The 17,590-nt window shown below is 49.2% G+C and overlaps 1 protein-coding gene across 1 annotated transcript; it reads left to right on the top strand.

Annotated features, from left to right (window-relative positions):
- The first annotated feature begins 6,715 nt into the window (after positions 1–6,715).
- SPATA2 (spermatogenesis associated 2) lies at positions 6,716–16,412 on the top strand. The gene is made up of 3 exons (XM_065893138.1): positions 6,716–6,835; positions 12,958–13,405; positions 14,428–16,412. The coding sequence occupies exons 2-3, from the start codon at positions 13,070–13,072 to the stop codon at positions 15,652–15,654; spliced, it is 1,563 nt and encodes a 520-aa protein (XP_065749210.1). The 5' UTR covers positions 6,716–6,835; positions 12,958–13,069; the 3' UTR covers positions 15,655–16,412.
- The last annotated feature ends 1,178 nt before the right edge of the window (positions 16,413–17,590 follow it).

Below are 17,590 nucleotides of genomic sequence, written 5' to 3'. Positions count from 1 at the left end.
AAAAAAAAAAAGACTGGGGAAAAAAAGGACATAGTCTCGGATTGCAAGGAGTTTTATCATGAGTGACACTGGCATGTAAATGTCTATTTAGGGACTTCCCTGGTAGCACGGTGGTTAAGAATCCACCTGCCAATGCAGGGGACACGGGTTCGAGCCTTGGTCTGGGAAGATCCCACATGCTGCGGAGCAACTAAGCCCGCGTGCCACAACTACTGAAGCCTGTGCGCCTAGAACCTGTGCTCTGCAACAAAAGAAACCACTGCAATGAGAATCCCGCGCACCACAACGAAGAGTAGCCCCCGCTCGCTGCAACTAGAGAAAGCCCGTGCACAGCAACGAAGACCCAATGCAGCCAAAAACAAATAAATAATAAACAAATGTCTATTTAACCAATAACTTCTAGGTGTCAGGTATCCTGATAGGTGTTGGAATTATGGCAGAGAATGATTTGGATATAAACAGGAAAGACACGGGGGATGACCACCTAAAAAGGCTGCTTCCAGAAAATTGCAGTTCATCAGTCACTCCACCAGCTGATTGCTTTTGCACAGCATTTTACAATTTGTATTATATCAAGGGTCAGCAAGATCTGGTAAGAACTAAAACTGAAAAATGGATATTATGGTTGCTCCTGGTAATGTCTAATCTACTTTCTGTCCTTTGGTTGTTTTTTTTTTTTTTGGCTGCGTTGGGTCTTCGCTGCTGTGCGCTGGCTTTCTCTAATTGCGGCGAGCAGGGGCTACTCTTCATTGTGGTGCACAGGCTTATTGCGGTGGCCTCTCTTGTTGCGGAGCATGGGCTATAGGCGCACGGGCTTCAGTAATTGCAGCACATGGGCTCTGTAGTTGCGGCATGCAGACTCTAGAGCATGGGCTCAGTAGCTGTGGTGCATGGGCTTTGTTGCTCTGCAGCATGTGGGATCTTCCCAGACCAGGGATTGAACCCACGTCCCCTGCAATGTCAGGCAGACTCTCAACCACTGTGCCACCAGGGAAGTCCCTGTCTCTTTGAATTTGCCTACAATAGGCATTTCATGTAAGTGCAATCACATGATATTTGTCCTTCTGTGACTGGCTTCTTTCACTTAGCATAATGTTTTCAAGGTTAATCCATGGTGTAGCGTGCGTCTAAACTTCATTCCTTTTTATGGCTGAATAATATTCCATTGTATGGATATACCATATTTTGTATATCCACTCATCTGTTGATGGACACTTGGGTTGTTTTCACCTTTTGGCTATTGTGAATAATACTGCTATGAATATTAGTGTACAATATTCTGCTCAAGTCCATGTTTTCAATTATTTTGGGTATATACCTAGGACTAGAATTGCTAGGTCACATGGTAATTCTTTTTAACTTTTCAAGAACTACCAAACTGTTTTCCACAGCAGCTGCACCATTTTTCATTCCAACCAGCAAGGTACAAGTTTTCCAGTTTCTCCACATCCTTGCCAACGCTTGTTATTTTTCTTTTCTTTTTTTTTTAATTATAGCCATCCTAGTAGGTGTGAAGTTGTATCTCATTGTGGTTTTGATTTGCATTCCCTAATGGCTAATGATGTTGAGTGTCTTTTCATGTGCTTATTAGCCATTTGTCTGTATTCTTTGGAGAAATATCTATTCCAAATATCTATTCCAGTCTTTTGTCCATTTTTAAATTGGGTTGTCTTTTTTTTTTGTCCACGCCCTGCATCATGTGGGATCTTAGTTCCCCAACCAGGGATCAAACCTGTGCCCCCTGCAGTGGAAGCTCGGAGTCTTAACCACTGGACCACCAGGGAAGTCCCTAAATTGAATTGTCTTTTTGTTGTTGAATTGTAGGAGTTCTTTATTTTTTGGGGAGTTCTTTATATATTTTGGATATTATAAATTCTACTCTTCTGAACAGCATAAATGCAAGGTGACCAGGATTGAGCAGAATGACATCAAGCACAACCACGTTGCCCAAACATCTGAGGCCTACTGTACACCCCAGCCTAGCAAGCCCCACGAGTCTGAGTCAAAAATAATCCTAGCTAGCTTGTGTTGAACTATCACTCCACACTGGCACCTGTATTAGCTCATCCAATCCTTGGGGGTAGTTAGTTCTATTAACCCCATTTTGCTGATAAGGAAACTGAGGCCCAGTGAGGTAACTAGCTTGTCCAAAGTCACATATAGTTGGAAATTGGCAGAACTGGGATCTGAACTCAGGCCTTTTGGCTTCTTTTCACAAGTCCCATTATTCTTTTGGCACTTCCTTACTTTCCGGCTCAATAAGATGTGCCAGCCCCACATTGTAATTTCCCTGCCCCAGCTCTGACAATCAGTTGTTTCTCCAAGGCTTGGTTCATTTTAGTGGAGAATGGTATTTAGAAAGCAAGATATGGGTGGTCAGTGCTTATTGCTACAGTGGTGTCATTTCTTTCTTTCTTTCTTTCCTTTTTTTTTTTTTTTTTGCCATATCGCATGGCTTGTGGGATCTTAGCTCCCCAACCAGGGATGGAACCTGTGCCCCTGCAGTGGGACCAGGGAGTCCTAATCACTGGACCGCCAGGGAATTCCCCCCCCCCGCCTTTTTTTTTTCTAACAGTGGTGTCATTTCTCATAGGCTCACTCAGTAGACAGAACTAGGAAGTATATCTACATATAGTGTTTATAATTGCAAAATTTCACTTAAAAATTCAGAAACCTGAATATCTGATCATGATCAGCTGGGAAATTGGCAACAATCAGCTGGAGGATGGTAGGGGTTCAATAATTTTCGTTTTCTCACTGAAGTATTTATTGAATGCCTACTGTGAGCCAGGTACTATGTTGTATTACATTACTACTAATTTCTGGTACTATATAGTATGAGATGATAGTACTCTAGTACTAGTTACGCCTACCTTATATGCTTGCAGGCAGTTGAGTTTCAATTTCCAGTCCTTACTTTTTATTGCTTTCTTCCCTCCAGCTGGAAGGAAAGCTGGACATGCTTACATGTTCAAGTCACTCAAAGCCCAGTGCAAATGCCACCTCCTCCTTAAGGCTGTCCCCAGTTTGCCATCTCAGATGTCACTTCTCCATTCTCTAAGCTCTCTATTCCTCTCATAACATTCGCCACCTTCTATCCTGAATCACTGGTTTTTAGTTCATCCTACTCCTAATTTATTAATATTCTCTCATTTTAAAAATAGTTATTTATTTTATTTATTTGGCTGTGCCAGGTCTTAGTTGTGGCAGGCGAGCTCCTTAGTTGTGGCATGCAAACTCTTAGTTGTGGCATGCATGTGGGATCTAGTTCCCTGACCAGGGATTGAACCCGGGCCCCCTGCATTGGGAGTGTGGAGTCTTAACCACTGTGCCAGCAGGGAAGTCCCTTAATATTCTCTTTCTGATAAGGAGGCTGTATGCTCCTTGAGGGCAAGGGCTGTATCTGTCTCTGTCCCTTAAATCGAACATCAATCCTGGCACATTGTAGGTATTCAATGAAAATTTCAGTTGGAAACAAATGCTCTCTAATGGGTGTGCTACTAGTAGTAGTGTAGTATGGCAGGTAGTAGTAATATAATTGTGAGCAAAACAGGTATACTAGTTTTGTCCTCACAGAGCTAACTGACTTCTAGGGGAGAAAGATATTAATAAAAATCATATAATATGTATTTGTAGAGTGATATAAAAAACATGATCTGTATTTGCATTATTGTCCACAGTTGGCTTCATACATACGCATACATAAATACGCACCCTTAGAAAATATATAGTATCAGTTGATGTTTTGTTTTCCATTTCAGGGTATGTCTCTCTTTTTTCCTTCCAAAATATGTCTTGCAGAGTTATGTAGGTTTACATTATCCTTTTTAAGTGATACATAGTAGTCATTAGTATGGCTACACCATTCCCTTGATGGACATTTAGAATGTTTCTGGGTTTTGTTTTTGCATTACAAACAATGATGCAACAGGTCTCCTTGTGCACTTATGCTTTTTCTCTGGTAGATTACAATAAATCAAATTGATGGGTCATAGGCTTGCTTTTATTTATATATTTATTTATTTATTTTGCGGTACGCGGGCCTCTCACTGTTGTGGCCTCTCCCGTTGCGGGACACAGGCTCCGGACGCGCAGGCTCAGCGGCCATGGCTCACGGGCCCAGCTGCTCCACGGCATGTGGGATCTTCCCGGACCGGGGCACGAACCCGCGTCCCCTGCATCGGCAGGCGGACTCTCAACCACTGCACCACCAGGGAAGCCCCATTGCTTTTTTTTTTTTTCATTTTTTGCTCTACACGTCTGTGTCATTAGAATTCATGCATTACTTTTGTGATTTAAAAAAAAAAACACTAAAAAATAGAAAGAAGTAGGTAGATGGTTCATGTTGTTGGCTTTTAGAAAGTAGAGGTGCCTAATCATTGTTACATGACTGTTACATAATCTGCTAATCATTATGTAATAAAATCTGAAAAGGATGCTCCCGTGATTCCATGTCACCAAGCAGAGAACTCGCAGACCTCCAGCCCTGTCTAAAAGATGAGAAACATGGCTCCCTTCAGAGACTTTGGTATTTTTCTGATACAAAATGTCACCGAGAATCAATGGCCAGGGTTTCCTACTGGTAAAGCCTTCTTAAAAATCTGTTTTCTTTTTTGCTGTCACAGAACCACAGAGCTGGAAGGGACTTATTAGCAGCCTCATGCAGTCTTATAACAGTTTCCAAAGGACAGTTTTGAGTTGTTGCAAAGGCAGAGGATTTGGGTAGGACAGTTCTTCTCAGCTGGAATTCCTGTAAACACCATCACCTTACAGGTGATTAAGAGAGAAGCTTAAACATGAGCTGATAATAGCTGAAGTATACGAAGACCTTAAGTGATGCTCAGACAGCAACAACTAAATACAGTAATTATTGCTGTTTGAATAGCTGGTTGCTGGTTCTCCAAATGCTCTCCCATGTATTATGTCATTGACTCCTGAGACAAGACCCACTGACTTTAGCTGGGGACCCCAAGGCTGAGAGAGAATCCTGCAATCAAGCAACATCTGTTGGGCACCTTCTGATCATGTGCAGAGCTCACAGGAAACACAGATAAATAAGAAGCTCCAGGTCTGGTGGGGGGTGTCAGGTTTAAGCATATATATATATATATATATATACATATATATATATATATGTATATATATATGTATATATATATACATACATATATATATGTATATATACTTATTTATAGTAAGAGCTGAGAAAAAATATTGAAAGACAGTGTTATGGGGTGGGAAACAAGAGGAAGGTGGGTCTTTGCCTGGAGAAATCAGAGAAAGCTTCAGAAAGGATGTGCGGACTGAGCTGGGGCTGGAAGCCAAGAAAACAAGGAAGGGAAGAGGCGAAAGGAAGAACATTCAAACCCAGGAAACAGCATATAGAGGCATAGAGGCTAGAGGGGAGGAAGAGTATGGTAGGTACAGACAGCCAAGACCATGTTGGAGAAAGAGAACTTGGCATGGAGTGGGCTCTGAGTCTGGGGTAAGTTAGAGAGATAGAATGAGTGGTTCAATGGTAAATATGTTCAACAAAGTCTTGAGTATGTGCTAGGCACTTTGCAAGCACTAGGGATTCAGTGAGTGGTGAACCACAATAGCAGAGTTCACGGTCAATGTGGTGGGTGGGAGGCAAATCTATGAAGTGAAGTGACAAGCCACCAGAATCTATGCCAGTGTAGTTTACATTGCAGGTGTCTGGTGAGGTCACAAAGCAAGGAGGCAATATTTGGTTTGGTCTTCCCCAACCCTGGTTTCCATTCAAGGAAGTTGAGGGCTGAGAGAAGTCATTTCCTTTAACTTAACCAGATTCTATTATTTTATTTATTTATTTATTTCTGGCCCCACGGCAGGGCTTGCGGGATCTTAGTTCCCCCACCAGGGATTGAACCCTTGCCGACGGCAGTGAAAGCGCCGAGTCCTAACCACTAGGCCGCCAGGGAATTCCCAACTTAACCAGATTTTAAAAACAAAGTGTATTTAGATTATTACTATATGCCCACTACTGTAATAAGCTGTTTCCATACTCACTTCATTCTCACATGAATCTCAGGAGGCGGTATATTATTATTGCATCTTACAGGTGAAAAAGCTGAGGCTCAGAGAAGTTAAGTAACTAGCCTAAGGTCCTGCAGCTGGTAAGTTGCAAAGGCAAAGCTGGAACCCTCACTAAACAGCCTGTAACATCAACAGTTCTCTCAAGTCTGGATTCAGGCTCACGTGATACTGGGCACTTCACTTGCTCTTTTTAAGTCTCTGGTATTTCCACCTGTAAAATGGGGGTGAGGGATCCAATTGTCAGCTTCTGGTCAGGCGCGATCGGGAGCCCAGCTCGCAGATCATCTCGACAAGGGGAGGAGGAGGCCGCGGGTCGCTCAGTCTGAGATCGCAGCTCCGAGCTACCATCTCCAGACTACAGACCGGTTCCCATGACAACCCGGCCAGCCGCCATCCTGTGACCGAGGGCGTGCGTCACTTCCGGCATGTTTATTTCCGGGTCACAGCCCCAGCAGAGGCAGTGGGCCTTTAGGCCTCAAAGCGGGATTCCGCGGCCTCTCTGCTCACTCTTCTGCCTCCCGCTTCTTCCTCCACCGCCAGCGAGCAACGGCCTCACCCCAGCCCAGGGCGTAGCCGCGGCCGGGCCTCCCTTTGGACCCGCCTCCGAGAGACGTCACTTCCTGGTTGAGTGTTTCCGGGTTGCCGTGGCCCCGGGCTACTGGTCTCTGTCCCCTGCAGCCGGCCGGAGCTGCGAGAGCCCAGCCGGGCCTGGCTCCGGCGGCGGCCGAGGCTCCTTCTTGCTCCCCTCGGCCGGGGCGTCCTCGGTGGCAGTGCCGGGGTGAGTGCGGGGCGGCCGTGGGCGGAAAAGGCCTCTGGGGCTTTCCCCGGCGGAGGGGGCCCCCCGGTTAGGCGGGGCTCTGCCGGCCTGGGAGCGGGGTCCCTTCGCGGCCTGCGGGGGCGACGGGCGGGCCCGTCTTTTCGGCGCTCCGGGGGCCCATTTAATTCTCAGGATCCCCACTCCCCCAGGATGGCTAAGGGCAGCTCAGGAGGAATACCCCCTCTACAGCGACTAACACGGCAGGAGGACACCCCGATTCCACCGTCAGGCAGTTACCGCGCAGTGGTCCCCAGCTCACGCTCTGGCGGCATACTGGGGTTTGTACTCACTGTGTGACCTTGGGCAAGTCACTTCGTCTCTGAGCCTCAGTTGCCTGATCGGTTAAATGTGGAGTGAACCTGCCTACTAGGGCCGTGGTGGGGATGAAGTAAGATGCATGCGAAGCACAGTCTCAGGCATACAGCAGGCGTCCAGTAAATGATAGCTGCTGTTAATTAATTCACAGACCCGTGGGGAGAGCCCGAGTTTGGGACTAGGGTGTTTTTCACAACTGATGTCGCACTCAGAGGTTGTTGGAATTATCAGGCTGGGAATAGCAGTCGCCAGCTTCTGTCCCCTGCAGGGAGGGGAACCTCCTTGCTTCAGAGCCCCTCTGCGAGTCGCAGCTGCCACTGGGGAAGCCCAATTTCAGCATCGCTGAGATTATTTTCAGAGGTTTGGAAACCCTTTCTCTGAATCTCTCTGGAACTGGGTTGGGGTGTGGGGACCCTCTGGCGCTTCACAGCCAGTGGAAGGTTGCCTAGGATGTGTCTCAGGGGCCTCGGGCTGGGGATGAATGCAGAGGATTGGGGTGCGGAGGTGGAGGGGGTTGTTCTGCGCTCCCCTTGCTGCTGTTTGGAGGCCAGGGAAACTCTGAGCCTCTTGAAGCTAGACCAGGGATACATAAACCTGTGGACTGGGGCGATGCCGGGCCCAAAATAGCTTCTGTCTGTGCAGGGAGGGGGCGCCTTCAAATGCTGCTTGGAGAATGTTTCTGCTTGAATGGGCCAGCTGAGGTAAAGCCAAGCTCATGCTTTGCTATCCAGAATCATTTCAATTCCGTTTAGTGAGGTTTTAAAGAGATATAGCTTTCCTTTGAGATGTTTAAAAAATAATAATTAAAATCCACCACTTCCCTGACTGCAATATCTCTCTCTTCATTGCTTGGGGACCCGGATTATGGGTGCAGGAAGTGCTGACCAGGCCTGTTGGCTCTGGGCACCCGTCTGATTCTGTTAGGGACGTTCACGGTGCCATTTTTTTTTTTCTTTCCGCCCCACTGGCACGTCTTGGCGTTCCAATCCTTGGGTTGCTTGGAGAAATTAATGGCTTCTGTCACCGGGCTGTCTTGGTCTCCTGTAACCACGCTGTTTTTGCAGAGAGCGTGTTTTTTGTTGTTTTTGCAGAGTGCTAGGAATAAATTGCTGGCTCTATGCTCAGAAGAGACACCAGCTACAATGCAGCCTGTATTCTCAGGAATGAATTCAGGAGGGATGATGTCAGCTGCTCTACCACTGGCCCGGCTCTGGTCGCCTCTCCTCTTGGCCCTTGAGCTTACGTCATAAATAGATTTGTGGCTCTTCCAGCCCGTGTGAGAAGATGTGAATTTTGCTACTACAGGAATTTTTAGAACTCAACTCTGCTGGCCCTGCCATAGGGCGTTCTGACTTAGTTGAGCCCTTTCAAGAAGAGCTGTCCAGCAGCAGGACAGCTTTGCCTAAAAGCAGCACAGCTCAGAGCTTGAGGCAGGGTTTTGGCCTCAGACCTAGGTTCAGATCTCAGAGCCACTTCTTCCTAGCCTTGTGACTTAGGGCAAGCGACTTGGCCCCTCTGAGCCTCAGTTTTTTCTTTTTTAACCCTGGGGTTGTTGTGTGGATTTCGTTGATTTTCACAGAGCACTTAGCAAAGGGCCCTATGTACTAATCCCTTGGTGAATGGTACTAATGGTAACAATAAATGAGTGAGATAAATGAGAAAAAGCACAGGCTGCAGGGCCGGTCAACCCAAGTTCAGATTTCAGCTCTGACCCATTCAAGCTGTGTTGGGCAGGTTGTTTAATGGCTGAGCCTTGGTCTGTTTCCTCGTAGAATTGTGAGGATTAAACTGGGTGATGCAGTTAAAGTGGAAAGCCCAATGCTTAGCACATAGTAGGACTTCAATAATTGTTAGTTTCCTTCTCTCCTTGCCTTAATTATCTTTTAGCATTCATTTTCTTTCACCTGTTTCCTCACCTACCTAGGTTGGTTCAAGATTTTTCTTAGATGGGTTTCCTATCCTTGACTTTGGGACTTTGAATACCAACTGGGCTATTTGGATCCCTTTTCCTTGTTTATCTGCCAGCCATAAACAAGGGTGTGGACTGTGGTGTGATTACAGAGCAGCAGACGCTGAGCTTGAGGGCAGCTGACTTTGTTTAAAAAAAAAAATCAGTCTCTATTGGCTGAAGGCTGACTTCCTTGGAGAAAAATCACAGCAGTGTTTAGGAGACTTGATGTCCCTGTTTAAATTGTTCTCAGGTGTACTAAAAAACAGTCCCTGGGGCCAGAGGCTGGATGAAAGCTTCTTTTGGATAAATAAAAAATGGTATATGTATATGGGTTTTTTTTAGCAAGGACAGTGATGTCTTCTCTCAGGTTGTAATACAATTTTATTTTTTAAGAGAACATACATACTTTGATACTGGGCAGTAAGCCCTTTCAAGTAGAATTCAGGGCAGAGCTTTTTCTTCTCAGCTTCTGTTCCCTACTGTCCCCTACCCACCCCACATTCCCCCCACTGCACCCAGCCTAGGGCCCGGCACAGGGTAGGTGCTGCGTGCTTGTAGAGCTCGGGAATCATGGGGTGGTGGGAGGTCCACAGGTTTCATGTCATAAGGCCAGTGGAATCTGGGGTCCACCTTTTCCTAACACTGAGCTATAGACAGCACGTCATGTCATGGAGCCTCGGTTTCTTCTCGCTCTTGCTGGTCTCCCAGAATTCTGGGGAGAGCTAAATGAGAAAGTGAAGCATCATTTCGCCTGTTTTATCAAACACCTACTGTGTGCCAGGAGCTGTGTTAGGCACCATGGTGAGCCAAACAGACACCATCCTTGCCTTCGTGGAGCTTGCTGGGTATTGGCGGGAGACAGAGAGGAAGCTAGTAAATGAATAAAGTTGGTAATTTCAAATGGTGATTACCCCAGAGTAACGCAATAACGAGGGACAGGGCAAGTGGGATTTACTGAGCTGAGGTTGTCAGGGAGAGCCTCGGAGGGATGACATTTGAGCTGAGACCTGAATGATGAGAGTGAGCCAGCGACGGGAGGAATCAAAGGAAGAACATGCAGAAGGAACAACCTGTGCAGAGCCCTGAGGTAGGGACTTCCCTGGTAGTGGAGAATCCACCTGCCAATGCAGGGGACATGGGTTCGAGCCCTGGTCTGGGAAGACCCCACATGCCGTGGAGCAACTAAGCCCGTGTGCCACAACTACTGAGTTTGCTCTCTAGGGCCCACGAGCCACAACTACTGAAGCCTGCATGCCTAGAGCCCGAGCTCTGCAACGAGAGAAGCCACCGCGATGAGAAACCCGCGCAACGCAACGAAGAGTAGCCCCCGCTCGCTGCAACTAGAGGAAGCTCGCGCGCAGAAACGAAGACCCAACAACGAAGATCCAATGCAGCCAAAAACACATAAATGAATTAAAAACAAAACAAAACAAAAAGGTTACCTGGCCTTTTAAAAAAAAAAAAAGGTCTTGAGGTAGAAATGGGCTTGATGTGTTTGAGGAGCAGACAGAAGGGTCTTTGTGGGTGGACCTTAAGAGGGAAGGGAAAGACTGCTCTGAGGACCACAGAGACGTTGGTCAGGAGGTAGAATTTGATCCCAAATGGATTTGTTTGCCTTGTGTGCTCCTCAGGCCTATTTGTTCTATTTGTTCCTGAAGCCTTGGGCTTCCTTGGCAGGGCAGTGGGTGGGAGAAGGTGACCTCTCTGTGTCCCTAATTCTCCTGCATGTCTTACCCCTCACCCCACAGTTAAGACCCCTGGGTGTCTCCCCAAAACTGTGGAGAAGCCAGAGGAGTGGCTCATTGAGACATGGGTGATTTTATTGACTTCCTGATAGTTGCCAGGCTCGTAGGCCCTTAGAACTTCTGAGCTGAACTCAGATCTGCTAAAGGACTCCACAGGTCCGTCCCATCCCACCATGGCTTCTTTTTGGTCCCTCAACATTTCCCACAGCCTGCAGGACCCCACCCTTCACTCAGGCAGCAGGTGTTTATGAAGCATGTAACCTGCTCTGGCACTGTGACCCTTACTGAGTCATTTGGTCGCAATCCCTGCACCCATGAGCTTGTGGTCAGGAAAGGTAGGACGGGCGAGTGGGAAAATGCATGTCCACCCCCCAGTCGGAGATATTTGCATCACTCTGATCTTACAAGCATCCTTGAGGATGCTTGGAGGGTCTAGCACCTTCAGACACCAGAAATGTCTGCTTGTGTGTATCAAGGGCTTACTTTGAGCTGGCATTCTGAAGAGCTTTCTATAATGATTGCATATAATCCTTCCACCAACTCTGGACTATAAGTGCTATTATTAACCCCCTTTTTCAGATGAGAAAACTGAGGCCCAGGTTGAGTAGTTTGCCCAAGTAACCTAGAAAAGCAGATCCAGGGTTCACACCCAGGTGGTCCAGCTTTGCAATCTGTTTGTAACCCTGATGCTGTGTTGCCTCCCCTGGCCTGGCAGGTCCCTTCATGAATCCAGATTTGCTCCCAGCATCGTAACACCAAGAATTCTGATGGATCTGTACATGTTCTACTAACAGGTGGCCAAGGAGACAGCAAGAGTGTATAAATCCTGTGTCTCCCAGCTCAGAATGTCCTTTCCTCTCCCAACAGCGGACTGTAAAAGTCGGATATGGAATTCCCTGGCGGTCCATGGTTAGGATTCCACGCTTCCACTGCAGGGGGCATGGGTTTGATCCCTGGTCTGAGAATTAAGATCCCACATGTGGCGTGGCCCAAAAAAACAAACAAAAAAACCAAAGATGGATAAAGGCACTCTCCAGGACTCAGCAGCCAAAGTGGTCTTTTTTTTTTTTCTTCTTCTCGCAGTACGTGGGCCTCTCACTGCTGTGGCCTCTCCCGTTGCGGAGCACAGGCTCCGGACGCGCAGGCTCAGCGGCCATGGCTCACGGGCCCAGCCGCTCTGCGGCAAGTGGGATCTTCCCAGACCGGGGCACGAACCGGTGTCCCCTGCATCGGCAGGCAGACTCTCAACCACTGCGCCACCAGGGAAGCCCCAAAGTGGTCTTTTTTTAAAAAATTGCAGATATGATCGTGTCCCTCTTCCCCTTGCTTTGAACTGTTCAGGGGCTTCACTTGGCTCTTTGAATAAAATGTACAACTCTTTGAGACCTTGGGGATCAGGATCCTGCTTCTGCCAGCAGCTTCATCTCCTGTGACTCCCCTCCTCTCTCTGCTTCAGCCACACTAGCCTTCTTTGTGTTCACATGCCAGGCTCCTTCCCGCCTCAGGAAAGCGGAGTGTGGTGGTTAAGGGGACAGACTTGGGAGCCAGCCTGCCTGGCCTCTGATCTCAGCTCTGCTTCTTAATAGTCCTGTAACTTTGGGCAAGTTTCTTGATGTCTTCATGTCTCAGTTTTCACATTTGTAAAATGGGGATAACAGCAGTGCCTATCTCCTCGAGTTGTTTAAGAAGACGGAATGAGTTACTCCATGTAGGCACCTGGCAGGTAGTAAGTGCTGATAGTGTTAGCTCAGGGCCTTCCTCCCTGCCGACGCTTCATCCTTTGGGTCTAACCGTCACTTTCTCAGGGGCTTTTTAACCATCCCCCATCCCCATGAAACCAGGTTAGGTGCCCCAATCATATTTTTCATTTGTGAGCTCAGCAAAGTCAAGGACCTTATCTGTCTTGTTTCCACTACAACATGGTGTACCTATTCACTAAATGTGTTGAGGGCCAGGGGTTGGTGGTGCCCGGTGTAGCTAAGGACAGCTGTTTTTTGTTTGGCCTCAGCTGCTACAAGCTGGGACGTGGACCATTTCAAGGAATGATGTGCTGCTTATTCTTCCTGTTGCAGAGCACTCTGCTGGTCCAGGCAGGCGACATGTCAATTCTTTTAGCAATGTCCCTGCCTCTAACTCAGAAGCCATGGAGGAAATAAGGTAGCCCCTGTCCCTGGATCGGATCGGATGGGGAAGCCCAGTTCAATGGATGCAAAATATAAGGATGACTTATTTCGGAAGTACGTGCAGTTCCATGAAGGCAAAGTGGACACCACCCCCAGCAAGCAGCGGCCTGGCAGTGATGAGTCCCTGCGGGTGGCAGCCTCGACCCTGCTCAGCCTGCACAAGGTGGATCCCTTTTATCGATTCCGGCTGATCCAGTTCTATGAGGTGGTGGAGAGCTCTCTGCGCTCACTGAGCTCCTCCAGTCTGCGGGCTCTGCACTGTGCCTTCAGTGTGCTCGAAACGGTGGGTGTCAACCTTTTTCTCTACCCGTGGAAGAAGGAATTCAGAAGCATCAAGGTAAGGTCTAGGGACGGGCTCTCCACACTGGTCTCCCTTCTCCCTTCTTGCCCCTTCCAGTCCATCTTGAGAGGGTCTGTGCCCATCTAATCACATCCTTCCTCTGCTCGCGGGCCCCCCCAGGTTCCCCACTGCCTTTGAGATAACAACCAGAACTGCTCCTATGGCTCCCCACCTGGCCCCTCTGCCTGGTGTCATCTCTTAACTGGCTGCCCACCCCTGGCAGCTCACATCTGAAACTGAGGTTGGAAAGGTGGGCAGTACCCGGTTGTGCAGGGCCTTGGAGCCCAGGGCAGAGGGCTGGAATTTATTCTAAGTGGCAGCTCACATCTGAAACTGAGGTTGGAAAGGTGGGCAGTACCCGGTTGTGCAGGGCCTTGGAGCCCAGGGCAGAGGGCTGGAATTTATTCTAAGTGGGCAGGGAAGCAGGCAGTGCCAGGATCAGGTTTACATTGGAAAAGAATCCTGGTTGCTGTACGGGAGAGAGATTGTAGAGGGGCAAGAGTCGGCCGGGGAGACCGTTAGGAGGCTGCTGCAGGTGTCCGCGCAAGCGGAGGAAAGCAGAGAGCAGGGAGGAGGATGAACTCGAGACAGAATTCTGAATCATTCCAAAGGCAGTGATGGCTCAGGAGAGTTTCCACCAAGTCAGGCTAAGCCTAACGTATGCTTCAAACCTTTGTAGAAATGCCAGAAAGGAATATTCTCATTGCTCATGGGTGTTGTGCCTGCTCTTCCTCAAGGAGCAGAGCCGCTGCACCCCACATAGAGAGCTAGTGGCTTTGTTCCCTACGCTGGAAAAAGGAGCGCTGCGTCATTTCCCTCAGACCCGTGCGCCGAGCTGTTGGGAAGCATTAGCCTCTGCCTTCCGCAGTGAGACACTGCCGTGGAGATCACTCCCCCTTCCTCTCCCTGCGTGTTCCGGTTCAGACTTGATGGGATACGCTCTGATGCAGTCTCCGTTCGTTGTGTGCCTCAGAGAGAAACACCCACCTCTCTTTTTCTACCCCCCTTCCTTCCCCTAGACCTACACGGGCCCCTTTGTCTATTACGTCAAGTCCACATTACTGGAAGAGGACATCCGAGCCATCCTGAATTACATGGGCTACGTGCCCGAGTTGGGGACTGCGTACAAGCTCAAAGAGCTGGTGGAGACCCTCCAAGTGAAGATGGTCTCCTTTGAACTCTTTCTGGCCAAGGTGGAGTGTGAACAGATGCTGGAAATCCACTCCCAAGTCAAGGACAAAGGCTACTCTGAGCTGGACGTGGTGAGCGAGCGCAAGAGCAGTGCGGAGGACGTGCGAGGCTGCTCAGATGCCCTGCGGCGGCGGGCCGAGGGCCGGGAGCACCTGACAACTTCCATGGCCCGCGTGGTGCTCCAGAAGTCGGCCAGCGAGCGGGCAGCCAAGGACTACTACAAGCCCCGTGTGACCAAGCCCTCAAGGTCGGTGGACACCTATGACAATTACTGGGAGAGCCGGAAGCCGCCCCTGAAGACCTCGTTGAGCCTGCGGAAGGAGCCTGTGGCAGCAGACTTGGGGGACGACCTCAAGGACGAGATCATCCGCCCGTCCCCCTCGCTCCTGACCATGTCCAGCTCCCCCCACGGCAGCGCGGATGACCTGCCATCCCCCTCCCCCAACAACGGCCTTGGCTTGCTGCGCGGCACGTACTTCTCCGCTCAGGAGGATGTGGATCTGTACACAGACTCGGAGCCCAGGGCCACGTACCGGAGGCAGGATGCCCTGCGGCCAGATGTCTGGCTGGTCAGAAATGACGCCCACTCCATCTACCACAAGCGCTCGCCCCCCGCCAAAGAGTCCGCCCTCTCCAAGTGCCAAAACTGCGGTCTGTCCTGCAGCTCCTCCCTCTGCCAGCGCTGCGACAGCCTGCTCGCCTGCTCCCCGGCCTCCAAGCCCGGCGGCTTCCCCAGCAAGGCCTCCGCCCACGACAGCCTGGCCCACGGGTCATCTCTGCGGGAGAAGTATGCAGGCCAGACGCAGGGCCTCGACCGGCCGCCGCACCTCCACTCGAAATCCAAGCCCTCCTCTGCAGCCACCTCCCGCTGTGGCTTCTGTGACCGCCCAGGGGCTGCCAACACCTGCACCCAATGTTCGAAAGCCTCCTGCGACGCCTGCCTCAGCACCTACCATTACGACCCCTGCTGCAAAAAGAGCGAGCTGCACAAGTTCATGCCCAACAACCAGCTGAACTACAAGTCCGCCCAGTTCTCCCATCTCGTGTACAGATAGACTCGACCTTGCGCCTCCCTGCTACAAGGGCTACACCACTGACCTTTCTGGTTTCATGGGGAAGAAACGTTAACACGTTGATCTCAGAAGCAGAGGCCTGCACTTGACCACGTGGTTGTGGGGGGGGGATTGTGTGGCCTGCTGCCCCACGTGGGAGTTCCCGTATCGACTCAGATATGTCAGCTGATGGCTGCTTTGCCACCTGGCAAGAGAGACGGGTGGCACTTGCATTCAGATTCATTTTTGCTATCACTCCCTGTTCCATTCTTTTGTTTTTGTCTCTCAAAGAGGATTTCTATCTCTGGGACTCTTGCCATGCCGACTGCTCCCACGGCAAAGCCAACTTGGACTGGGAAGGGCCCTCCAGGTCCCCTCCGAACGCCCACCTGGAGTGGTGAGCTAGAGGCCTGTTGGCTTGTGAAATGAGCCCTCCTGCCACACCGGGCCTCATCCACTGGCTCATCCCTCCACCACCCTTTCCCAAACACGAGGATCCCCGGCGGCAGCCCCCCACCCAACTTCACTGCCTCTCCACGTATCGAAGGTGACCCGAGTCCAGGGTTCGCTTAATGTCATCCTGTTGCCTCCACAGCTCAGTTCAGCCTTGGGGTTTGTGAAGTTGGCTCTAGCTCTCTGAAGGGTGGACCTTCCACACTGGGACTGACTTTTCCCCCCTTCCTGTTGTTTGCACATGCCTCTCTTACTCTACTGTAAATAGATATTTTTGAGATTTATTTTTAAATAAATATTCAACTTGCTGTGTGTTTCAAAGTGGTTAAAACATTAATAATGTAGCTATTTATAAAAATGCCCCGGGTTCTTTAGTCTTCCAAGGGAGGGGCTCGTGCCCTTCCATCTTGTATCCTCCACTTGCCACAGCCCGAGGGTAGAGTGGAGATTGTAGGGGCAGAGGAGGAACAGAGACAATGTCCCCTGAGTTGGTGGAGAGCCACTGTCTTCCCTACAATAAATTTCTAACACCTACCTCCAGTGTGCACTTAGGGGGTTAGTCCGGGCCGAGAGGTCTGTGCGCCTGCAGACTGTGACAACCTAGTGACCATTCAGGAACCTCACCCTGTGGATCTCCGGCCTGGTCTTTGCCGCTTGCTGAGTGTGAACCTTGCACTCCAAACTTCTTGAGTCTCAATTCAGAAGGAAAATCGTTTGGGATTCCCACCACCCCTGTATCTCAGTCCTCTTCTCTTCACCTGTTTCCAGGATTCCTCTGCAACATTTGTGACCTTTTTGCACTAAAAGTGGGCAGGAGCCGGCGTGTGCCCATCAGACAGATGTGTCCTGAGGTTCTTAGCCGAGCCTCAGCGCTCCTAAACCCGAAGGCCTCTTAAACTCCTCATGTGAATTGCTGACCCTGGATTTCCTTTTGGGGTGCAGAGCAGGAGTGGGGCAAGAATTTGAAAATAAAACTGCTTCCTTGTGAACTAACAGTATATTTTAGCCATAAGTATTTGTGATGTACAGAACGTTGTAGGAATTTACATGCAGTGGGTCTTCTGATAGAAGGAGGTATTCAGCTCTTGAGCAGATTTAAATCTGGCTGAATCCTGAGGCCACTGAATTTGCTGATGTTCTTCCAACTCAGTTGCGTGATTTTAAGGTTTTCAAAATCTTCTATGGCTCTTTTTCTATATATCTAGTAGATCACGTGTAGATATTCAATGTGTATATAAAGCTGAATTTCAACCAACTTTATTACTAAGACCCACCCATTCTGGGGCATTCATCTCTGATGTTCTTCCTTTTCACGTTTCAGAAGTGTCCGTGCCAGTCCCAGTCCTGAGTTTTCTAGTTTTCCATTTCCAGACTGCTCTAGCACTACGCTAACTCTTTTAATCAACCGTGATGCCACGTAACTTACACAGCAGACGAAAGTAGGAATAACTAACTTGTCCTGGAAGAGAAAGGCCAGTGTGTGTAT

Source organism: Phocoena phocoena, chromosome 15 (genome assembly GCF_963924675.1).
Source record: "Phocoena phocoena chromosome 15, mPhoPho1.1, whole genome shotgun sequence".
NCBI classification, from domain to species: Eukaryota; Metazoa; Chordata; class Mammalia; order Artiodactyla; family Phocoenidae; genus Phocoena; species Phocoena phocoena.
The sequence above is the reverse complement of the archived record's forward strand: the minus strand, read 5'-3'. Positions and strand labels throughout refer to the sequence as shown.